This window comes from Loxodonta africana, chromosome 2, assembly GCF_030014295.1.
Source record: "Loxodonta africana isolate mLoxAfr1 chromosome 2, mLoxAfr1.hap2, whole genome shotgun sequence".
Classification (NCBI taxonomy): Eukaryota; Metazoa; Chordata; class Mammalia; order Proboscidea; family Elephantidae; genus Loxodonta; species Loxodonta africana.
This window is the reverse complement of record NC_087343.1, coordinates 222,067,735-222,093,468: the sequence shown is the minus strand read 5'-3', so window position 1 is coordinate 222,093,468 and position 25,734 is coordinate 222,067,735. Positions and strand designations below refer to the sequence as shown.

The 25,734-nt window shown below is 45.0% G+C and overlaps 2 protein-coding genes across 6 annotated transcripts in view; both read right to left on the bottom strand.

Moving 5' to 3' along the window:
• Window positions 1-7,667, bottom strand: part of LOC111753088 (interferon-induced GTP-binding protein Mx2-like) — a 37,369-nt gene extending 29,702 nt beyond the window's left edge. For 2 of the 5 annotated variants that reach the window (XM_064279478.1, XM_064279483.1), the window contains exon 1: window positions 7,553-7,667. The gene's annotated coding sequence lies outside the window, so the exon portion shown is untranslated. Of the gene's footprint in view, window positions 1-50; window positions 5,072-5,093 lie in introns of those variants that run through there. The other 3 variants (XM_064279480.1, XM_064279479.1, XM_064279482.1) reach the window with 3 other exon arrangements.
• A 10,294-nt stretch (window positions 7,668-17,961) lies between these two features.
• Window positions 17,962-25,734, bottom strand: part of FAM3B (FAM3 metabolism regulating signaling molecule B) — a 67,907-nt gene continuing 60,134 nt past the window's right edge. The window contains exon 9 of the mRNA XM_023559166.2: window positions 17,962-18,113. Coding sequence (XP_023414934.1) covers window positions 18,024-18,113 — 90 coding nt within the window. The 3' untranslated portion in view covers window positions 17,962-18,023. The remainder of the gene's footprint in view (window positions 18,114-25,734) is intronic.

The window sequence follows — 25,734 nt, the reverse complement described above, 5'->3', positions numbered from 1 at the left end:
TCTACAGGGCCCAGGGCTTGGGGATAAGGGGCGACTAGATTTCACATTACCGTGGAGGAGTTTCAATGGCCCTCTGTCACTTCTGATGAAATAGAAACCATTGTGTTTCATCCATGGCTTCACCCTTTCTCTGGTTCAGTTCTGGGCAGAAGAACTGGTAGGGGTGCGGAGATGAGAGGTAGCACCTCTTGGACCTGCTTGAAGCAAACCTAGCCCTGCCGTCACTATATCAGAACCAGAAGTGGGGTTTGTGTTTCACGTATTCCCCCTAAAAATGACTCAGACCACAGCCCATCTGCAAATCCAGCCTCTTGCTGGACTTGCCACCCATTTCTAATCCAGGGATCACATGAATCATGAGAATTCACTTACTTAGTTTCATATCACATGCTTTGCAACATGGGATTCAAGTGTCTCTTAAGTCCGTAAGATGGTACAGAAAATATCCTTAATCAAGAGACACAAGCAGGATGCCACAATTATCTTCTTGTTCTTAGTTGCCATTGATTTAGCTCTGACTCATAGTGACTTTGTATAACTGGTGAAAAACATGGCTCCAAGAATTGACAGAATATCAATTGAGATGCTCCGATAAATGGATGCAATGCTGGAAGTGCTTATTAATCTATATCAAGGAGTTTGGAAGACAGCTACCTGGTCAACTGACTGGCAGAAATCTATATCTGTGCTCCTTCCAAAGAAAGCCAATCAAATGGAATGCAGAAATTGTTGAACAATATCACTAATATTACATCCTAGCAAAATACTGCTGTACAACAGAAAGAAGATAATTAAAAACAAAAAACTACTGCAGCCATATATCAACAGGAGACTGCCACAAGTTCAAGCGGGATTGATACTATAGCCACAACAATGGACTCGAGGGTACCAACGATCATGAAGACGGCACAAGACCAGGCAGCGTTCCATTCTGTTATACATAAGGTCACCAGGCGTCAGTTGACTTGATGGCAACTAACAACAACGTTATTGATTAAAGTCCATAGTTCATATTAGGGTTCACACTTTGCATTGTAGAGTCCTCTGAGTTTTGACAGCACTAGAGTAGCCTATGGAATAGTTTCACTGTCCTAAAAATGCCCTGTGCTCCACCTAGTCATCTCTCCCCCTCCCCTTGACCTTCTACCCATTTTTTTAAAAAAACAAAATTCATGACTAGAAGGCCTCTGTTATTCAGCAGTCACTGCACGGTGGGTTCCTCCCCAGGGTTCTGCCCCCACCTGGAAGCTTCTGGAAGCCCAGAATAAATATAAAGGACAGGAGATTGAGGCTTTGACTTGGAAGAAAAAGGAAGGAAAGAGGGACTAAAAACAAAGAAGACAGCCAGCAAGAGAGGAGGAGAGGAGAGAAGAGGCAGGAGCCAGGGCGCAGCCTACAGCGAAGAAGGAGCAGGAAAAGAAAAGGCAAGGACCAGACAAGGGGCAAGAACCAAAGAGGCTACAACCAAGAACAGAGGCCAAGGTAACGAGGAAAGGCAGTATTAGGCCCTCTTAAAAGGGAAGTGGGACCAAGGGGAAACAATAAAGCCAGCTGAGCAAAAGAGTTTGCTTTTTAAGTATGACTGTGTGCTGCTGGGCTGAAAGAAATGGAGCTGCTTTTGACTCTCCAAGGCAGCCACTTAACCAGTGAGCTGCCAAGTATTGCCAAGGGCACCCAGGCTAGGAGCCTGTAATATAAGAAATAATCAGTCTAGTTTTGGATAAATCAGAAGTCAGTAGGAGAATAGGTGGAAGACCTGTCTTCCACAGGAAAACATTCTGGGAAAGTTCCTCTCTGGGGTGGCCTCTGGTATTTCTGCAAGACCAACAACCTTTCTCTTGTCCATACTGACAATTCCTTATAGCCACACCCCTCAGTTCTGGTCTTTCTGCCTTACTAATGACCACTTCTATGCTCCTAACTTGATATGAACCTACTGCCCCATCCGAGGAAGGTGAGGAAAAAAAAACCCACTCTGCCACAGAAGGAACACCACAAAAACAAAAACAAAAACCAAACCCGCTGCCATCGAGTCGATTCCGACTCATAGCGACCCTACAGGACTGAGTAGAACTGCCCCATAGAGTTTCCAAGGAATGCCTGGAGGATTCAAACTGCCGACCTTTTGGTTAGCAGCCGTAGCACTTAACCACTGCACCACCAGGGTTTCCAGAAGAAACACAGATATTGGTGTATCCTTCCTCAGCTGAGTATCTTGCTGTGTCTTTAGAGTCATGATTCTAAAATTAAGAATGTTGCGCTGAATCTGTGTAAACCCTAGATAGACCCGTGGTGACAGTCTGCCTTCTTTAATATTAACTAGGAATTTATTTTTTCCTCCAAGCAGAATACAACAAAAGCAACCTGGTTAACAGATTTGGTCCTGGTTTCACATTTAAACCTTCACTCCGTTCTCTGCTTAACCCTGGGGTTCTATGTTTAATGGAGGGGAGGAGGCAAACGTCTGATTTTCCCATTGTAAAAATGCTACAAAACTCTATTAGCATGGCCATAAGTGCCCTGAGGCACCCCACTCTGCCAGTAAGCCTCTGCCTGAAGGCACTGAGGTCTAGTTCCCTGGGTCAGCAAACCTAGATCCACCAAATGCCCAGAGGCACCCTACTCTGCCAGCAAGCCTCCTGCCCCAAGGCAATCAGCTTTTTCTCTCTCCTGCCTGGGAAGCCCACTGTGCTGTTTCCTGTCTCTGCTACTACCACTTTTCACCATCTCCAGTGTTACAGCTCTCTGTCTCCTGATTCCAAGAGCTTTTCAATGCAGGGATCCCGAATGCAAAGCACGCCCTCTGTTCTTGGCTCTTCTATCTTGGTGGCGGTGAGATCTTCTCCTTCTGCCTGTGGGACCGCTCATTTTAAGCCTAGCGGGATGGCAAAACTGACCAAGCCTCTTGTTGGGCCACAGTTACCTTATTTGCACAGTCGCATCCAATCACTTGGATGGGAGTTACAAGACCATGATGAGAAAGGCCATATAAACGTGATCCATGGCACCGCAGGCCACCCCCTGACTTTTCTAGCCATAGTTCTTTTATACTTAGAGGACAACTTCCCCCTCCCAATCATTTTGTGAGTCCAAAACAGTCATCAACAATTAGTCCTTCAGTAGGGCAAAGAGTCCTCAGGGTGAGGTTACTCAGGTACCAGACATTCAGCCTGCTGCAGGTGTCCATCTGATCTGGTCAGGTTCTCCAAAAGTCATCTTGGCTTCACCCTTCCTGGCGTCTGATAAAATTTCACTGAGAGAAGATTATTCCCTTGATCTGAGCCTCATGAAGTATCAGCATAGCAAAACCTTTAAGGAGTTTTAGGCTCAGCCACTGTACTGGAGTCTAGCAGTGCCTCCCCCTCAGTCCACTCTTTCACACTTACAGCTTCTACAATTACGGGTTTTACAATCACAATTAATCTGTTAACGATCAACACTCCAACTGAATCATATAATCCTATCAGCATCTTCCCCCACCCTCTCTTCCCTAGACCCATCAGGAAAAGAGGAATCTATTCAGTGGGGATCCTCCCTTGTCCCTCTCATGTTGAGTGTGAGCACACTCACAAAAGTGTGTGAGCCAGCCACTTCATGCCTTTATTTCCCCTCAATTTAGATAGCCAATGTTTAAATTGCCCATTCCTATCAAACTAGTACTGAGGAGACAGCATCTTCTCCTTGGTCTTGAAGAATCTTCTGTTCCATTTGGAACTTTGAGTGTCCGCATCCATAAGCAAAGTCCAGTCCAGAGCAAGCCATCAAATTGCAGCAGTCTACACCAGTTCATGGTGTCAAACATCTTTCTCTTCATTCAGCTGGGTTCTGGTCAGCTCATCCCTAGCCATCCAAGCCAAGTCACAATGGGTAGCCCCTTCTCTCTCTCTCATCCCTAGCCCCTGTGGCTGGGTCAACGTGTTCCAGTGGAACATGTCCAAATTCAGCCTGTTTCTTCATTGTTTCACTCCCCCCGCTTCCACTCATGAATGGACCCAGGCGGTCACCATAAGCAAGCATACCAAACTGTCTACTCACTGGTACCCTTTAACTTCCAGTCCTGGAAGGGGGTTCTAATAGGCACTGATTTTTCCTGCCTCAATGCACCCAAAGGCAAACCACCTGCTTGCTTGAAATTGAAAAAGAGAAAGTATTTTTTTCTGGAGGTCCTTCCTTTAAATGCAAATCTCCTGTTCTCTCAGTGGATCTGGGTAGGTGTGCATGTCTTTTCAAATGCAAATCTGGGCAGAGCTCAGGTTTTCAACCTAAGCACCCACCCTATACACAGGGCTACTGACTTGGAAAAAAAAAGCTTGTGTTTCTTTGGGCAAATCCTAGTTCTCCTTTTAACATATCCAAGCAAGTATTGGCTGAAGGTGGAGTTACACACTCTCTGTAATCTATAATACCCAATATTCATTTCTATCATACATTGAGGCCTGCTTTACAACACTAGGGAGGAGAAACATTCAATATTCATAGTACATTCAAATAAACACATAATACTAAACACAGAACACTTTTTACAACATTCCAGTTTCATCTTCTCCACCCCTTGACTATCTTTCCATTCATATTCATATGGCCTTGGGCCTCTGGCTCGGTGGAACCAGAAGACCTTGTCTCCCTATCAATCATCTTGCTTATCTGGCCTGGCTTTTGCCAGAGCCACTCCAGATGTAGCTTTTCTCCCCTCAGCTGCATCATAACTTTCCTTTCAGCCATTACAGGTAACAACAACCAAAGTAACCACCTACGAATCAAAAGTTTCACTTCCCACACCCCTTCCTTTTTTCTCTTACAAAATCCCATGCTTCTGAGTTTGGAGCCATTGCAACAAATCCCACTCCTGACACCAACTGTAAAATTGGCATGACAGGGGTATTGTCTGACCACCTTTAACTTCACAAGAGGGAATAAGAATCAAGATCAACTGCCCATGACTGATTCCTATGGGGTGGAGATGAGATATGCCTCCTCTCTCCACCATCTTTACCAATTCTAACACTAACCATCCTTCCCACGGCACTCTACTTCTCTGCTGAGCTAGAAAATTCATTGCAAGGGCCACACAAAACTCGACAGACAATACTCACAGTTATGGGGTTTCCTTAGGGAATTGCTGTTAGGTGCTGTCAACTTGGTTCCAGCTCATAGTGACCCTGTGTACAACAGAACAAAACATTGCCCGGTCCTGATTCATCCTCACAATCGTTGCTGTGTTTGAGCTCAGTGTTGCAGCCACTGTGTTAATTCATCTTGTTGAGGGTCTTCCTCTTTTTTGCTGACCGTCTACCTTACCAAGCATGTTGTCCTTCTCCAGGGACTGGTCCCTCCTGATAACATGTCCAAAACATGTGAGATGAAGTCTCGCTGTCCTTGCTTCCAAGGAGCATTCTGGCCGTACTTCTTCCAAGATAGATTTGTTCATTTTTCTGGCAGTCCATGGTATATTAAATATTCTTTGCCAACACCATAATTCAAATGTGTCAATTCTTCTTCAGTCTTCTTTGATATTGTCAGTTAGGGAAGTAAGAGGTTACAATTCAGGTTCAGGAACACTCAGGATGAAGTTCTTCCATCAGGACAACCTCTTCTCTGTCATGCCCACAGGCACTCAGCTTTCTCTGTGGGCTGGGAAGCCACCACACTCTCTCCTGCCGGTCTCTCCTGCTGCCGTTTCTCTGCCACCCCTTCTCGCCATCTTCAGTGTTACAGCTCTCTCTCTCTTTCAGCCTTCTGGTTCCAGGAGATTCTTAGCACAGGGATCCTGGGTCCAAAGGATGTGTTCTATTCTTGGCTCTCCTTCCCACCTCTGGGATGGTTCATTTTAAGCCTGGTGGGATGGCAAAACTGCCCAATCCTCTTGGTGGGCCACAATTACCTTATTTGCACAGTCGCACCCAAGCATTTGGGTGGGAGTTACAAGATCATGGTGAGAAAGGCCACACCTTTCTTAAAAGTGTTCCATCACACTGTACCCATAGAATTTGCCAGAACTGGGAATATGTCATAGTGACTGTGTGGTCTTGGGTTTCTACTTATTGCTCATGGCATAACCCTGTAGAAGCCACCACAGCCTCTCTGAGGTGTTTTTCCTGCCAGGCAGCCTTCTCCCAGGAGGCTCAGAGAGGCACTGCTTTAATTGCCTAGGACTGCCATAACCAAACACCACAAAGTGGGTGGCTTTAAAGAACAGAAATGTATTGTCTCTCAGCTTTGGAGTCTGGGAGTACAAAATCAGGGTCTGGGCATCCTTCTGAGGCTCTGAGGGAGGAAGTATTCCATGCCTCCCTGCTAACTTGTGTGTGTGCAGGCAATCCTTGGTGTTCCTTTGTGGTTTGTAGATAAGTCTTCACATGGTGTCTTCATCTTGTGTGTGACCCTGTTTTCCTCTTTTATAAGACACCAGTTATAATAGAATTATATAACCCTACTTCAGTATGACTTCGTTAACTGGTAACATCGTCAAAGAAAAACCCAGTTTCCAAGGAAGGTCATGTTTGCAGGTGCCAGGGATTAGGACTTCAACATATCTTTTTGGGGGACACAATTCAACCCATGACCACTGCCATGATGAAAGTAAACATAACTCCTCAAAAAGGTGAAAGTAGCTGTGAGGGGTGGGGGCAGCAACCCATGGAAGCAGTGCCCCCAGACTAAGCGATGTGTGTCTTCCACACTGCTCTGTCTACCAGTGCTGCTTTACATACAACCAGAGAACTTTACTGGGTTCCTAGGTGTGTCCTGGCACAGGGGACTTTTTGTTCCACCCTCTTCTTCCCTCGCTTTGGCATCAGCCCCATTTGTACAGTACAGAGTAACATCTGCCGAAGGATCAGGGAAAGAATTTGACCATATCCTTTTCTTTTGAAAACCACTATAGTAAAAATTCTAAACATGACGAGAAAGAACTGTTTCAAAATGTGTCATCAATAAAATGATGTCACCTTTCTGCTTGGCCCCAAGGGTGCAGGCGGTTTAGGGTGCTGGAGGTGGCTCCTGCTGGTTGGGATCTGGCCATGGTTGGAGGTATTTATGCATCGACAGTTAGAAAGCACTAAAAGTTAGAAGTCAGGGCTCCCCACCTGTCCCAGGGGAGCCAGTTTAACAGCATAGCACTGAGACGGGTCACTGAACCACACAAACCACAAGGGAAGAGGCAGTCGAAGCCCCTCAGAGACCAGAATTTAGGCTGCGAAGCTCCCCACCCCACCCCCCTGACTCCATGCACCCTACAGTCGCTGCTAAGCAAATGTAGCCCCAAGCCATCCCAGCATGGGCACCAGCCTTTGGCCAAATTCTGAGGCAGTTGTTCCCTTCTAGATTCCACCCCTCTGCCTGTGGGGCTGGCTGTGGACCAGCACCAACACAGGCCTTTTCCTGCCTCACACGGGTCAGATTCAAAACTTATCTTTATTGCTCCTGCCTCTGACACTAGCCAAGTTTACAAGGCAAATGCCATGTCACTTAGGAAATGCAAAAAAGGACATTTCTGTTGGCATTTAAGGCTTTGAGTAGCATTCCCCTATCCCCTGCTCCGTCCAGCTCTTACCGGCTCAGGTTCCCAGCAGAGTCCAGGCACATCCGCTCTTTCTCTTCCTTGGCTTTGTTTTTATGTGGTATGTGAACTGCTCCTCCTCCCATGCCTCCCCCTTCACAAGCACGAAGAGAAATGAAACTAGATGGGCGGCCACAGAAATGAAACTGAGTTATCAACCTGCTCCCTGGGGTGACTCAGATGGGGGTGGTATGGGGCACTCAGTCTAGAGCAGCATCAGAAGTACCCAGAGTGATTGTGTAAACATGGGGGGTGGGGGCCGCTAGGCTGCCCAGGTGCTGAAGCCTGGTCTGGGCCGGGGCCCAGAAATCAGCATTTCAATCAGAGTTTCCAGGTAAGACTGTTGGGGACCACACTGGAAAAGCTTTGACCTCCATCAGTGCTGGCTGTCCGACAGAACCCTAAAGGAGGATGGAAGTGTTCTCTATCTGCACGTCCAATATGGTAGCCAACAGCCACACGCGGCTGCAGAGCATTTGAAATGTAGCCAGCGCAATGCAGGAACTGAATTTCTAATTCGATTCAATTTTAATTAATTTAAATAGCCACATGTGGCTCTTGTGTGGGATCATGCAAACACATCGCTGACACAGAACAGGGGAATTTTCCTCAGGTATGTGACTTGAACGTTCTCAGATGTTCCTCTAGGATCCCATCTAAGCCACACCAGGCAAATGTTACCTTTCCCAGTGTTAAGTGCTGAATCCCCAAAGGAGGAAAGTCCACAGCTTCCCTCGGTAACCCATTCCTGGAACCCACAACTTCATCCTCAGGAGGAATTGGACTTTTCTCCCAATTTGATATTTCTCCCTCCTGCTATAATGTACCATAGCTACAATGCAGTGGTGGCACGGTGGTAGAATTTTTGCCTCCCATGTGGGAGACCTGGGTTCAATTCCCGGCTCATGTATGTACCTCATGCACAGCCGACCACCTGTCTGTCAGTGTAGGCTAGTGTGTTACTATGATGCTGAACAGGTTTCAGCTGGGCTCCAAGACTGAGATGGACTAGGAAGAAGGCCTGGTGATCTGCTCCCCCAAACCGGCCAGTGAAAACAGTTTGATCCCCAGCCACGCGTCGGGATGCTTCAGGACCATTGTGCACAGGGTCACTGTGGGTGAGGGCTGACTGAAGGGCAACTAAGGACACAACAGTGCAAATCCCTGGGGTGTGGCAGGAGGAAGGCATGGCCTGGAACAAACGCCAAGATCTGAACTTGGTCCCGAGAGTAGCCTCTGTGTCTATGGCACGATTTGTGGTTTTTTCTGGTCTCCAGTTATGCTACCTGCAGAAATGAAGGCATTCCGTCAAGGGATCCCTAAAGTCCTTCTGCGCTCGGTGACTCAGGTAGAGGTGAGGACTGGCTTGGAAGCCCCCAGGAGCCCTCATGACCCTGGAGCCACAGCTGCAGGCACTCTGGGCGTGGCCAGGGCGGGAGGGGCTGGCTCTCAGCTGTTTCTGCTCCTACCTATTCTCTCAACACAAAAATGAAGATGTTAAATAAGTAAAAAAAAATAATAATAAACATTCCTGAGCACCTCTTTGCTCATTCATTTTTCTTATTGCCCTTGCAGGCAAATTCCCCTTTGCAGAAGGATTATAGAGGCTTACAAAAAAAATTTTTTTTTGTTTAATCTATTGACTCAATTGTTAAGCGCTGGGCTGATAACCGAAGGGTCCCCAGTAGGAATCCACCAGCCCCTCCATGGGAGAAGGATGTGGCAGTCTGCACCTGTAAAGATTTACAGCCTTGGAAACCCATGGGGCAGTTCTAGTCTGTCCTCTAGGGTCAATATGAGTTGGAATTCACTCAGGGCAACTGGATTGGTTTTGGTTTCTGGATCTTAAATCCAGAGAGCCCGGAGGGCGGAGCTGGAGGAAGGAGGGGAGGAGTCGTGATGCGGCCTGTAGTGTGAGGGGTGTTTGGTTCCACCACTGGGTTCCCTCACATCAGGCCAGGACACGCCTACTGCTCCCTAAGAGGCTCAGTGATGAAGCCGACAGAGGGACACCGGCCTAGGGGGCATCGGGGGTGCAGGGGCTCAGGCCAACCCCGGGGCGGGGAAGATAGGTGGGGTGGGGGACTCCCTCTCCTCCAGCAAAGCAGTTCCGTGAGCCCATCCTCTCGGTGGCCTGTCAGGGATGGACCTGGGCTCCTCCCACTCAGACCAGCTTGGCCTCCCATGGGGCTGATGGTGGCCAGCTGAGGACCAAGCTCCCGGGGCAGGACCCCAGTCCCCCATCGGCGTCAAAGGGCCGGGCTCCCGGGCTCCCGGGCTCAGTGTCGTGCGCAGGATTCTTTGCTTGGCTCCGCATTGGGGTCAACCGCGGAGCTCTCGTAAAGATGCAAAAGGCAAAAATAGGCGCGACGCCTCAGCCCTGCTCTGTCCCCGCGGATTGGCCGGAGCATCTGCCCGTGCCCAAAGCCCCGATAGTGGAGATGGATCCGGGCCGCAGTGCACAAGTCCTGGGACAGACCGCTCGTTCCGAGTTGACTGGTCACCCTAAAGGTCAGAGTGTCACAGTTGATTGACTCCCCTTTTCTCAGTCAAGCACAAGCTCTATTATGGTTATGGATTTTGTGGTGCCAACCGGCTTCCTGTCCAAGGAATCTTGGAACAGAACTCTTATTCCTGTGCCCCTCAAATTCTCACCGGAGGCCCCCTTGCCGGAGGCCTCCTTCGGAGGGCAGAGGGGGTGTGCCCCTAGGCCCCCATTCCACCTGGCCTCTCTCTAGGTGTGGGGAGTGATGGTGAAGCTCATCTGCTCTGACTCCTCTTGGACCTGATTCGGAGACAGAGATGGGCTGCTCCGTGGGAAGCTCCCCAGGGCTGGCCACTGGGGAGGCAGTGCTGGGGGTGGCTGAGGTCTGAGCACAGAGGGGGTTTCTGAATAACTGGGCCACTCACTGGCAGCTGCCTGTCTAAGCCCTGCTCTCCTTCACAGCCTTTTCAGTGATAAACGGCTACCTGCTCTCCATCTGTCTCTTCCTGTGGCTCCTTCTTGGCTGGTTCAGAACCCAGAAAGGGGTGACTAATTATCACCTCCTAACTCCGACAGACCCTGGGTAGGATAAATGATGAACACCCTTGGCTGCTAACTAAAAAGCTGACAGTTTGAGTTCATCCAGAGGTGCCTTGGAGGAAAGGCCTGGCAAACTACTTCTGAAAAATCAGCCATTGAAAACTCTGTGGAGCACATTTCTACTCTGACACACATGGGGTTGTCATGTTACTGGTTGCCAGTGACTGGTTTTAGTAACTCCTGCAAAGTGGGTCAAGGGTGCATCCCTGTAAGAAAACACCTAGAACTTCCCCTCTTAGGCACGAAGACAAAGAGCTGTGGACAAGGGCAGAAAATCCTAGTAGGAAGGTCCTCAGCAAACTGACCTAGGAGGCAGCCCAGAATGTAATGGCAGTCAGCTTAAGGAGCATTTGCCTCAAAGAACTCAGAGCCTCCTGAAGCCCTGAATAGGCCTGGGACAAGTGGGGCCCTGCTGTGTGGACTACGTGGTCCCACTGGCTGGGGTCCAGGAGGTGGCAGCGGGGCAGCTGAAGTACAGTCAGAGGTATCAAGTGGTCGCCACCTGCAGCCTCTTCACTGCTTGGTCATCCTTCTACTGTGAGCTCTCAAAGTGGAAGGTAGAAGGCTGGATCCAAGACCAGACTTCATGGCTGCACTCAGGAATATGTTTGATAGACCTGCTAAGAGAACAGACCCTGAACCAGTGAACCGTGGCCTGGAATCTCAGAAATAATTAGATATACCATGGAATCTGCTCCTTTTGTCACCATTTCATTTAATGGCATAAAATTTAAGCTTAGGTAGAAAAAATAAACCTGGAGAAATAATATAGAGCCAAGGCCACAAGTGAGGAAGATGTTGGTAAGTTCTTTATTTTCAGACGGACAGTTCCAAGCTTGCCAGGCAATCGGCAGGAAGGTAGCACCATGAGAAGAAACATGGGCTCAGAAGACAGGCTTGGTGATCTTCTTCCGGAAGATCACAGCCTTGAAAACTCTGTGGAGCACAGTTCTACTCCGCACACGTCGGGTCTGCATGAGTCAGAATCCACCCAATGGCAACCAGCAACAATATAACGTGCAGAGGACCCTCCTCCTAAGTGCCAGGGGAACATTCACCCCCAGGGTGGGCCCATCAAGTGGTGGGGGTGGGGCCAGTAGAGGGCCACGGGCCATGGTTGTCAGAGGAGCTTCCCTTCCCAGAAGCAGGTTCTGGAAACGTGTCTGGCCAGGAGTGCCCAGGAGGCCCAGCCTGCTATAATGAATCAAGATCAACAGTGCCGTGTGTGATGGTTAACTGTATGTGTCAACTTGTCTAGGCTACGGTGCCCAGTTGTTTGGTCAAACACTAGACTCAGTTATGAAGTAGTTAAAAACTCGAAACCAAACCAGTTGCCACCAAGTCGATTCTGACTCATGGTGACCCCATCTATTACAGGATAGAACCGTGCTCCATAGAGTTTTCAATGGCTGATTTTTCAGAAGTGGATCACCAGGTCTTTCTTCCAAGGCTCTTCTGGGTGGACTCAAACCTCCAACCTTTTGGTCTGTAGCTGAGCACATAACTATTTGTGCTGGAAGAGATCTAGGGACTCACTTGACCTTCAGTAAACAAGATTGCCCCCTGTGATGGTTAAGATTGTGTGTCAACTTGGCTGGGCCATGATTCCCAGTGTTTTGGCAGTCGTATAATATTGTGATCACTTCCCTGTTGAGACTTGATATGTGATCACCCCCATGATGGAATCTGCTGTGAGCAGCCGATCAGTTGAAAGGATGTTTCCTTTCGTGTGTGGCCTGCATCGAATATAAGTGGACATGCTGGCAAGGCTCAGGGGCTTTTTGCTTGCACTGGATCCTGCAGTTCACTCCCATTTGTCAGATGTCTGCTTCCTGGGACTTGAGCTAGCAGTTTACCTGTGGTCTTGCCTGCTGATCTTGGGATTTGTCGATCTTCGGAGCCTGTGAGCAAGAGCCCTGCTCTCCGACCTGCCAATCTTGGGTTTGTCACCCCCGTGGCAACATGAATCAGGAGAAGCCTCTATTCTGAGTCATGGACTTCAGATGTTCCAGCCTTTACAACCACGTGAGCCATGTCCTTGATATACATCTCTCTTTCTATATATGTATTTATACATTTTGCTGGTTTGGGTTCTCTAGAGAGCCTAGCCTAAGATGCCCTCTAAAATGTGGGTGAGCCATACGATCCAGCAATCCCACTCCTTGGAATATATCCTAGAGAAATAAGAGCCTTTACACGAACAGATTTATGCACATCCATGTTTATTGCAGCACTGTTTACAATAGGAAAAAGCTGGAAGCAACCAAGGTGCCCATCAACAGATAAATGGATAAATAAATTATTGTATATTTACACAGTGGAATACTATGCATCGATAAAGGACAGCGATGAATCTGTGAAACATTTCATGACATGGAGGAAACTGGAAGGCATTATGCTGAGTGAGATTAGTCAGTTGCAAAAGGACAAATATTGTATAAGACCACTATTATAAGAACTTGACAAATAGTTTAAACTGAGAAGAAAACATTCTTTTGTGGTTACAAGAGGGAGGGAAGATGGGAGAGGGGTATTCACTAATTAGATAGTAGCTAAGAACTACTTTAGGTGAAGGGAAAGACAACACACAATACAGGGGAGGTCAGCACAAAAGCAAAGAAGTTTCCTGAATAAACTGAATGATTCGAAGGCCAGCGTAGCAGGGGCAGGGGTTTGGGGACCATGGTTTCAGGGGACATCTAAGTCAATTGGCATAATAAAATCTGTGAAGAAAACATTCTGCATCCCACTTTGAAGAGTGGCATCTGGGGTCTTAAAGACTAGCAAGCGGCCATCTAAGATGCATCAATGAGTCTCAGCCCACCTGGATCAAAGGAGAATGAAGAACATCAAGGACACAAGGTAATTACGAGGCCAAGAGACAGAAAGGGCCACATGAACCAGCGACTACATCATCCTGAGACCAGAAGAACTAGATGGTGCGTGGCTACAACTGATGACTGACCTGACAGGGAACACAACAGAGAACCCCTGAGGGAGCAGGAGAGCAGGTGGATGCAGAGTCCAAATTCTCATAAAAAGACCAGACTTAATGGTCTGACTGAGACTAGAGGTACCCCAGTGGTCATGGCCCCCAGACCTTCTGTTGGCCCAGGACAGGAACCATTCCGAAAGGCAACTCTTCAGACATGGATTGGACTGGACAATGGGTTGGAGAGGGATGCTGGTGAGGAGTGAGCTTCTTGGATCAGGTGGGCACTTGGGACTATGTTAGCATTTCCTGCCTGGAGGGGAGATGAGAGGGTAGAAGGGGTTAGAAGCTGGCAAAATGGACACGAAAAGAGAGAGTGGAGGGAGGGAGCGGGCTATCTCATTAGGGGGAGAGTAACTGGGAGTATGTAGCAAGGTTTATATAAGTTTTTGTGTGAGAGACTGACTTGATTTGTAAACTTTCACTTAAAGCACGATAAAAATTACAAAAAAAGAAAAATGTGGGTGAGCCTTATCCAATCACTTGAAGGTGTCTTCTGCCTCCAGACTATAGATAGACATGTTGCCAGAACCCCCCCACCCCACACTCTTCACATCACCTGACCTATAGATTTTGGAGTACTAGACTGCAGGAGTCTCCAGGCTGTCACCGGAGTCACAAATTTTGAACCTGTCAGCTCCCCCACAATCACATGAACCAAATCCTTAATCTCTCTCTCTCTGTACATATAATTTGTTGTGGTGGTGGAGTCAGCTCTAAGTCATGGTGACCCTGGGTATAACAGAATGAAACATTGCTCTTTCCTGCCCCATCTTCATGATCGCTGGTATGTTTGAGTCCAATCTTGTGGCTATTTTATATATATTACTGCTTCTGTTGCTCTACAGAACCCTAAGACACTATGATAATAGAATAAATCAGACACAGTGTCATGGATTGAACTGTGCCCCCCCCCCCGTGCCCCAAATATCTGTCAGCTTAGCTAGGGCATGATTCCCAGTGTTGTGTGATTGTCCACCATTTTGTCATCTGATGTGATTTTCCTAGCTCTACAAGGTTAATGAGATGGGATTAGTGGCAGTTATGTAGACTCAATCTACAATTTAAGCCAATTTCTTTTGAGATATAAAAAGAGAAGTGAGCAGAGAGACAGGGGGACCTCATACCACCAAGAAATAAGAAGCAGGAAAATAGCGTGTCCTTGGAACCTGGGTCCCTGTGCTGAGAAACTTCTGGACCAGGGAAAGACTGAGTACAAGGACCCTTCTCTAGAGCAAACAGAGAGAGAAAGCCTTCCTCTGGAGCTGGCACCCTGGATTTGGACTTGTAGCCTACTAGGCTATGAGAGAATAAATTTCATTTTGTTAAAGCCATCCACCTGTGTTATTTATGTTATAGCAGCACTAGATAACTAAGACACACAGGAAAAACTCCTCTTTCTTAAACACAGAAATGTCAACTAGCCTGCCATGACAAAGCCCTTCCTTTGCAGCTGGCACCAAGGAGTTTAGAACTGGAGAAGGGCTGAGTCATGACCCCAGCTGGTGGTCTGCAGACTACTCTGCTACACCCAGGGCTCCCTGTGGGGTGGCTGAGGGCCAAGGGGCCACAGCTCCAATGGGCTGACAGCAGCCAGGGGTATCTGGCATTCATGGTTTGTGGTGTTACTGTTCACAAATATTCCCCCGCTCCCCTGTAGGAGAACCATCATGCCTGCTCCCTGCCTCACAGGTTTTTTCTTTTTTTTTTTATTAACTTTTATTGAGCTTCAAGTGAACATTTACAAATCAAGTCAAACTGTCACATGTAAGTTTATATACACCTTACTCTGTACTCCCACTTGCTCTCCCCCTAATGAGTCAGCCCTTCCAGTCTCTCCTTTCGTGACAGTTTTGCCAGCTTCCAACTCTTTCTATCCCCCCATCCCCCCTCCAGACAGGAGATGCCAACACAGTCTCAAGTGTCCACCTGATACAAATAGCTCACTCTTCATCAGCATCTCTCTCCTACTCACTGTCCTGTCCCTTTCATGTCTGATGAGTTGTCTTCGGGAATGGTTCCTGTCCTGGGCCAACAGAAGGTTTGGGGACCATGACTGCCGGGATTCCTCTAGTCTCAGTCAGACCATTAAGTATGGTCTTTTTGCTGCCTCACAGGTTTTTTTAGTCTCTGAGGGAGGAGCAGACATCCTTGTGGCTGAGCTGACCTGGGTTTGGGTAGCAGGTGGGGCTGACGACACTTTCAAGCAGAAGCTTTAGGAGGCATCTGGATTTCTGCTCTCAGTTTGGCTTCCATCTGACAGGGGATGATGCTTCTTCAGCCTGGCCTCACCATCTGGGGCTCAGCCACAGCTGACCTGCAGCCCATAAGTGTTTTGTTGGGTGCTATCGAGTCTCTTCTGGCTCATAGTGACCCCATGTACAACAGAACAAATACTGCCCAGTCCTGCGCCATCTTCACAATCGCTACCATGTTTGAGCCCATTGCTGCAGCCACTGTGTCAATCCATCTCATTGAGGGTCTTCCTCTTTTCCCCTGACCCTCTACTTAACCAAGCATGATATCCTTCTCCAGGCACTGATCCCTCCTGGTAACATGCCCAAAGTACACGAGACAAAGTCTCACGATCTTTACTTCTAAGTAAGGAACATTCTGGCTGTACTTCTTCCAAGACAGATTTATTCATTCTTCTGGTAGTCCATGGTATATTCAATATTCTTCACCAACACCATAATTCAAAAAAGACATGAATTCTTCTTTGGTCTTCCTTATTCATTGCTCAGCTTTTGCATGCATATCAGGCGACTGAAAATACCATGGCTTGGGTCAGGTGCATCTTAGTCCTCGAGGTGACATCTTTGCTTTTTAACATGTTAAAGAGGTCTTTTGCAGCAGATTTGCCTAATACAGTGTGTCATTTGATTTCTTGACTGCTGCTTCCATGGGCGATGATTGTGGATCCAAGTAAAATGAAATCCTTGGCAATTTCAACCTTTTCTCCATTTATCATGATGTTGCTTATTGGTCCAGTTGTGAGGATTTTTGCAACATAAATAATATCCCCCCAAATCAACACTGTTGTACACCACTGAGATTGTGCCAGGTACTACCATGTTTTAAAAGGAGCTCTGTTGGTGCAATGGTCAAGAGCTTGGCTGCTAACCAAAAAGTTGGTAGTTCAAATCCACCAGCCACTCCTTGGAACCCCTATGGGGCAGTTCTACTCTGTCCTATAGGGTTGCTATGAATTGGAATTGACTCGACAGCAACAGATCTGGTTTTGGTTTGTTTGATAACAATGTTTGAAAGTCATTTATCTAGTCCAACTCCTCCACTGTACAGAGGAGAAACTGGAGACTCAGGGAGGCAGTATTAACCTGGCATCACAGTCTCAGAGCTCTTCCAGGGTAGGACAGCCTCTTGGGCAGCCAGGCTTGGGAAGGAAGTTAGAACGGCTGATGCTTAGAAGCTATCCTGTACCCCAGTGACATTATCAAACACATTCTCTGACACGTGGTTGCATGGTGGTGGGGTATCTTGAATAGCTGATGTAATGATGTGTCTCAATGATGTCTCCTGGAAAGTCTGAGATGAATAGTCACCATCCTCAGGGTGGACCCCCAATGGCCACAACTGTCAATGAAGGACATCCTGCTAAGCCCGCTCCCATCTTGCTCATTCTTTTATGACTGTCAGAAACTAGGGTGTGCTTGCAATAAAGGAACAAAAGTTATCTTTCTGCAGAGCTGCCTGGACTTTCGTCTGACCACAACGTGACTCCACCTTGGGCGAGCAGCTGTTGCTTCCACCGGCTCTCTCCCTTCCACATTAAATCACTTCATCTCCTCTAACAAGCCCCATTCCTTTCAGAATGTAGCATATTCATAGCTTCACTATATAAACTGTTATTAGCTACTGTTGAGTTGACCCCTGACTCATGGGGGCCCCATGCACCACGGAATAAAATCCTATCTGGTCCTGCGTCATCCCCATGATCGGTTGTGGATCTGACCATTGTGATCCCTAGGGTTTTCACTAGCTGATTTTCACGAGTAGATCTCCAGGCCTTTCTTCCTAGTTCATCTTAATCTGGAAGCTTCTCTGAAACCTACTCAGCATCACGGCAACACGAAAGCCTCCACTGACAGACGGGTGGTGGCTGTGTATGGTGTGCACTGGCAGGGAATTGAACCCAGGTCTCCTGCATCGAAGGTAAGAATTCTACCATTAACGACCTATGCCTCCTCCACTGTATAAATACTGGCATATAAATATTGTGCTAAGATTGTATAATTAGACTATATTGGTTGGTTTAAGACAAGCCCAAAATCCTTGTAAAATATTGATTGTAGGGTTTAAAGTGATAAGATTCGTGGGCCAATCCATGCGACATTTATACAAAACACATTTATTAAGGAAGTGCAATGTTAGCTTGGTTCTCGTGGTATACAGCCTTCTATCTGTATCTCTGCAGGCCAGCCAGAATATCTGTTCTTCTTATTATCAGAGTGGTTGATCTGCATAAAGGAAAGAAAATACCTTTATTTATTCACTAATCTAATTTGACAAATATTTAACGAGTCAGCTGTGAACACAGTCATAGAAACAAAATCACTCCCTACAGTGGGATTTGCTTCAACCTACACTGGTGTTTGATTTCCTCCCGAAGTGTTTCTTAATAATACTTGAACCATACTTAGGACAGTTACGGTAATGCTGCCGGATAGAACTTTCCGCAACTATAGAAATATTCTATAGTCTGAGTTGTCCAATACAGAAGACACAAGCTACCTTTACGATGAAATCCTTGAAACGTGACTATACCAGCTGAGTTTTAAATTCTATTTAATTTTAACTACTTTAAATGTAAATACACCTACCCCTCACTTACGGATGATCTCATTATCCCACATTTCACATTTACGACAATAGTAAAAATCCAACTATTTTGCACATTAACGATGTACATCTGGCAGTAACCCTTTCGTGACCAGTGGGACAGAGAGTGCCCACCTACCTTTTCCACCTCAGGTTTATTGGAAAGCGACTGGCCCACTGACAATACATGCTGCCGGCAAGAAGGGACCTGTATAACTGCTCGAAATGGAATAAATGGGCGTGTCCCACAAATTCCCGTTTTTACAGGGTACTGTATGTGGTGGTGTATCCTGGAGGTGTGATGTTGCAAAACTTTTGTCTCTTTTGGCTTTTGTATGGCGAGATAAGCACTCTAAGTGTATTTCTGGGTTCCTGTGTTATTTGGAGGTTGCATTTCTCGCAGTGATTTCCATGTTCACAGGAATACTTCATTTTCAGGTGCCAGCATGAGGTTGTAGCATACCTGACATACCACCAGTCCTACCCCCTAGATCCAGAGGGACATTGTTGTCGTTGTTGTTGTTAGGTTCTGTCGAGTCGGTTCCGGCTCATAGCGACCCTATGCACAACAGAACGAAACACTGCCCGGTCCTTCGCCATCCTTACAATCGTTGTTATGCTTGAGCTCATTGTTGCAGCCACTGTGTCAACTCACCTCCTTGAGGGTCCTCCTCTTTTCTGCTGACCCTGTACTCTGCCAAGCATGATGTCCTTCTCCAGGGACTGATCCCTCCTGACAACATGTCCAAAGTATGTAAGACGTAGTCTCATCATCCTTGCCTCTAAGGAGCATTCTGGCTGTACTTCTTCCAAGACAGATTTGTTCGTTCTTTTGGCAGTCCATGGTATATTCGCTATTCTTCGCCAACACCACAATTCAAAGGCATGAACTCTTCTTCGGTCTTCTTTATTCACTGTCCAGCTTTCACACGCATATGATGCGATTGAAAATACCATGGCTTGGGTCAGGCGCACCTTAGCCTTCAGGGTGACATCTTTGCTCTTCAACACTTTGAAGAGGTCCTTTACAGCAGATTTACCCAATGCAATGTGTCTTTTGATTTCTTGACTGCTGCTTCCATGCCTGTTGATCGTGGATCCAAGTAAAATGAAATCCTTGACAACTTCAATCTTTTCTCCGTTTATCATGATGTTGCTCATTGGTCCAGTTGTGAGGATTTTTGTTTTCTTTATGTTGAGGTGCAATGCGTACTGAAGGCTGTGGTCTTTGATCTTCATCAGTAAGTGCTTCAAGTCCTCTTCACTTTCAGCAAGCAAGGTTGTGTCATCTGCATAATGCAGTTTGTTAATAAGTCTTCCTCCAATCCTGATACCCCGTTCTTCTTCATACAGTCTAGCTTCTCTTATTATTTGCTCAGCATACAGATTGAATAGGTATGGTGAAAGGATACAACCCTGACGCACACCATTCCTGAATGTAAACCAATCAGTATCCCCTTGTTCTGTCCGAACAACTGTGTCTTGATCTATGTAAAGGTTCCTCATGAGCACAATTAAGTGTTCTGGAATTCCCATTCTTCGCAGTGTTATCCATAGTTCGTTATGATCCACACAGTCGAATGCCTTTGCATAGTCAATAAAACACAGGTAAACATCCTTCTGGTATTCTCTGCTTTCAGCCAGGATCCATCTGACATCAGCAGTGATATCCCTGGTTCCACGTCCTCTTACGTGTCCCATATAATATTTTGTGACCTGGTGTAGTCATCCTCCATTTCCATATAATGCCGATTTTCGCATAATGCCCTGGTCTTCGGAACCTGTGTTGATAAGTGAGGATCCAGGTGTAGCTACAGTTGCCTAATGTCTGCCATATTGGACAGCACAACTCTAATGTTTGGTTTTTGTTTTTCTAGGGGGAAGGACTATTTTTTTTCCCCCCAGAGTTCTCCTAGAGTCTCTTGCTCAGCAAATGTGTGTTCATATTGAGGCAGGCTTTAGTCCTCTACATTTGATTATTTCAATTATTTTATTTAAACATTAAGTTAAGGTGCAGAGAATCCAGCACCTCAAGCTAGTGCTTAAATAATATGCATTTTGAACTTTGGAATTCTAGTTATATATCCCTTCTATTTTCATTGTGTATGTGTGTGTGTTTTTTTCAATAATATTTTATTTAGTTTTTGGTGAAAGTTTACACAGCAAGTTAGGTACCCATTTGACAATTTCCACACAAATTGTTCAGTGACATTAGTTACATTTATCACAATGTGTGAGTATTCTCTTTGTGTTCTGTTTGTTCCCTTTCCAGTACTCTAGTTTCCATACCCCCTTATCATCTTTGATTTTAAGAAATCGTTGACCTTTTGGTCTCATACCCATGGTTTTTAAGTAGGGCACCAATCATACAGGTAAGATCCTTTCTTTTATGTGCCACTCTGCTATTTTGCTAAAAGGTGACTTAGGGGTAGGCTTGGTTCTAGGTAAAGAGTGTCTCAGGGCAATAGTCTCAGGGGGTCCTCTGTTCTCTACTGTTCCAATTTATCTGTTTTTCTTTTTTGTTGTTGTTAAGAATTGGAGTTCTTCTTATTTTTCTCGCATTCTATCCGGGACCAACTACTGCGGCCCCAGTCAGAATGGTCAGTGGTGGTAGCCAAGCACCATCTAGTTCTTTTGGTCTCAGGGTAGATGATGTTGTGGCTTTTGTGGACTTATTTCTTCTCTGTGCTTTTGGTTACCGTCTTATTGTTTTGTTCCTGGTCAGTTGAGACCTATAGTTGTGTCTTAGATGGCTGCTTGCAAGCTTTTTGTGTGTGTGTGTGCTTTAGGTGAAAGTTTACAGCTCAAGTTAAGTTCTCATACAAAAATTTATACACATATTGTTTTGTGACATTAGTTACCATCCCCACACTGTGACAGCACACTCCCCCTTTCCACTCTGGCTTCCCTGTATCCATTTGACCAGTTCCTGTCCCTTCCTGCCTTCTCATCCTGCTTTTGGACAGGAGCTGCCCAATCTATATCTGATTGAACTAAGAAGCACATCCCTCATGCATATTATTTCTTATTTTATAATCCTGTCTAATCTTTGTCTGAAGAGTGGCCTTTGGGAATGGTTTCAGTTCTGGGTTAACAGTGTGTCCAGGGGCCATAGTTTCAGGGGTTTCTCCAGTCTTTGTCAGACCATTAGGTGTGGTCTTTTTACATGATTTGAGTTCTATTCTACATTTTTCTCCTGCTCTGTCCAGGACTCTCTGTTGTGTTCCCTGTCAGGGTGGTCATTGGTGGTAGGTGGGCACCATCTAGCTCTTCTGGTCTCAGGCTGGTGGAGCTCACAAGCTTTTAAGGCCCCAGATGGTACTCACTTCACTAGGATGTAGATCATGATTTCTGTGAACTATATTATGTCAATTGACTGAATTGTCCCATAAGATTATAGTCCTAAGCCTTCAAACCCAGAAAACCAACTTTGGAAGGTATCTGGTTATGTCTGAGGAGTATCCATATTTGTGTCTTAAATGAATATATGTGCCTGCACCCATTTACTTGTATTTACACATACCTTTTACATATTCAGAAACCCTGATGGTGTAGTGGTTAAGAGCTACAGCTGCTAGCCAAAAGGTTGGCAGTTCAAATCCACCAGGCGCTCCTTGGAAACTCTATGGGATAGTTCTACTCTGTCCTATAGGGTTGCTATGAGTTGGAATTGCCTTGATGGCAACGGGTTTGGGTTTTGGTTTATAGACACTTTTATCTGTTCTCACCTATGTACACACCTGTACCTACCTGTATACTGCTTTGCCTATACCAAGCCATATGTGCTCAAATGCTTATTTTTACTTTGGTTGTGCTATGCCCATTACACCCACAATCAGTGCCACTTTTTCCGTCATCAAAAATAATTAGTCTCTAGTGTTATTATTTTTTTTTTTTAGTGTAGAAAGCATACATTCCCCATCCCTCCCCCACCCCATAACCACCAATGAACAGTGGTCCTTCTTTCTTTGTCTTCTTATAAAAGAGGGTTCATACAATATTTGTCCTTATATGCTTGACTTATTTCATTTAGCATTATGCACTCCAGGTCCATCCATGTTATAAAATGTTTCACTGACTCATCGTTGTTCTTTATGGTTGTGTAGAATTCCATTACATGTATGTGCCACAGCTTGCCTATCTATTCATCTGTCGATGGACACTTCAGTTGTTTCCATTTATTTGCAATTGTGAATAAATCAGCAATGAACAGAGGCATGCATATATCTATTCATGTCATCATTTTTAGGTCTCTACAAGGAACCCTGGTGGTGCAATGGTTAAGCGTTCAGCTGCTGAGAGGTTGGTGGTTTCAACCACCAGGTGCTCCACGGAGAAAGATGTGGCAGTCTGCTCCCATAAAGATTACAGCCTTGGAAACCCTATGGGGCAGTTCTACTCTGTGCTATACAGTCACTATGAGTCGGAATCGACTTGACGGCAATGGGTTTGGTTTTGGTGTTTAGGGTATATACCTAGGAATGAGATTACTGGATCATAGGGTAGTTCTATTTCTAGTTTTTTGAGAAAATGCCATACTGTTTTCCATAGTGGTTGTATCAGCTTACAGTCCTACCAGCAACAGATAAGTGTTCCAATTTCCCCACATCCTCACCAACATTTGTTATTTTTTTTTTTAAATCAATGCCATTTTAGCCAGGGTAAGATGGTATCTCACTGTAGTTTTGATTTGCATCTCTCTGATCATAAACATCTTTTTATATGTTTTTTGGCTGTTCGGATGTCCTCTTTCAGGTGCAGGTTCTGTTCACGGCCTTTGCCCATTTTATGATTGGGTTGCTTGTCTTTTTGTGGTTGAGTTGTTTCAGTTTTCTATAGATATTAGAGATTAGACCTTTATCAGATAAATCATTTCTGAAGCTTTTTTCCCAGTCTATAGGTTGTCTATTTATTCTTTTATTGAAGTCTTTTAGTGAGCATAAGTTTTTAATTTTTATGAGGTCTGACTTATCTATATTGCCTTCTTCAAGTATTTGTTGTAATATTTGTTATCCTATTTTTACAGAAGATTAGGTCCCATAGTTTTCTTCCTCTGTTGCCTTTCAGGAATTTTATGATTTTAGATTTAACATTTAGAGGTTTGTTCCTTTTTGAGCTAGTTTTTGCATGTAGTGTGAGGTATGGGTCTTGTTTCATTTTTCTGCAGGTGGATATCCAGTATTGCCAGCACCATTTATTAAAGAGACCATTTTTGCCCCATCGAATGGACTCTGACCCCTTGTTGAAAATCAGTTGTCCATAGATGGCTGCTTTTATTCTGAGTTCTCAATTCTTTTCCACTGGTCTATGTGTCTATCAGAGTCCTGGCGGTGCAGTGGTTAAGAGCTACTACAGCTGCTAACCAAAAGGTTGGCAGTTCGAACCCACCAGCCACTCCTTGAAAACTCTGTGGGGCAGTTCTACTTTGTCCTATAGGGTCACTATGAGTCGGAATCGACTCAACAGCAACAGGTTTATTTTTATTTTTACGTGTCTATCACTGAACAAATACCAGGCTGTTTTGATTACAGTGGCTATATAGTATGTTTTCATATCGGGGAATGTGAGACCTCCTACTTTGTTCTTTTTCTTCAATATTGCTTTGGCTATTTGAGACTTCTTTCCTTTCCATATGAAGTTTGTCAACAGTTTCCATTTCAGTAAAGAATGTTGTTGGGACTTGTATCAGGATTGCATTGAATCTGTAGACTGCTTTAGGTAGAATTGACATTTTCACTATCTTAAGCCTTCTAATCCATGAGCATGGGATGTCTTTCTATATTTGTAGGTCTCTCTTTTTTTTTTTTTTTAGTGTCCTGTAGTAGGGTTTTATAATTTTCATTGCATAAGTCTTTTAAGTCCCAGGTTAGGTGAGTTCCTATGTATTTTATTGATCGGGGGCTATTGTAAATAATATTTTTTTTCTTTCTTTTTTTGGAGTAGTCTTTGTTAATGTAGAGGAACCCAACTCATTTTTGTATGTTGATCTTGTACCCTGCAATGCTGCTGAATTCTATTAGTTCCAGCAGTTTTCTTGTGGGATCTTTAGAGCCTTCTATGTATAGGATCACATCATCTGCAAATAGTGCTAGTTTTACTTCTTCCTTTCTGATTTGGATACCTTTTAATTCTCTTGTCTTATTGCTTTAGCTAGGACTTCCAGTACAATATTGAATAAGAGTGGTGGCAATGGGCATCCTTGTCTCTTTCCTATTCTGAAAGGGAAGGCTCTCAGCATTTCTCTTTGAGTATAATGTTTGCTGTTGGTTTTGCACATATGCCCTGAATTATGTTGAGAAATTTCCCTTCTATTCCTATTTTGCTGAGAGTTTTTATCAGGAAAGGGTGTTGAATTTTATCAAATGCCTTTTCTGCATCAGTTGATATGATCATATGATTCTTTTCCTTTGTTTTATTTACGTGGTGGATTACATTGATCGATTTCCCAATGTTGAAACACCTTTGCAATCCTGGTATGAACTACACTTGATCATGGTGTATGATGTTTTTTGATATGTTGCCATCAGGGTTCCCTGCTGAAGTCTATTGGATAGAACTTTGTTGAAAATTTTTGCATCTACGTTCATAAGGGATATTGGTCTGTAATTTTATTTATCTTTGTTACATCTTTTCCTGGTTTAGGTATCATGGTTATGCTGGCTTCATAGAAAGAGTTCAGGAGTGCTCCTTCCTCTTCTATGTTTTTGAAGAGATTGAGTAGAATTGGTGTCAACTCTTCTCCGAATGTTTGGTAGAATTCTCCAGTGTAGCTATCTGGTCCTGGGCTTTTTGTTGTTGTTGGCAGTTTTTTGATATACCTTCTATCTCTTCTTTTGTAATGGGTCTGTTTAAATTATCTACCCTGTTTGTGCTAGTTTGGGTAAGTAGTGTGTTTCTAGGAATTTGTCTATTTTATCTAGGTTTTTTAATTTGTTGGAGTATAATTTTTCATAGTAATCAGTTATGATCTTTTTTTAAATCTCTTTTGGGTCAGTTGTAATGTCGCCAACTTCATTTCTTAATTTGGTTGTCTCTTCTTGTTTTTTTTCTTTTGTCAATCTAGCCAGTGGTTTGTCTATTTTATTTCAAAAAACCAACTTCTGGTTTTGTTAATTCTTTCAACTGTTTTTTCTATTTTCAGTTTTGTTTATTTCCACGTTTAGCTTTATTATTTTTTTCTGGTAGTTTTTGACTTCGTTTTCTATTTGTTCAAACTGTTGGTTTAAGTTAATGATTTTGGATCTTTTTTTCTTTTTTAAC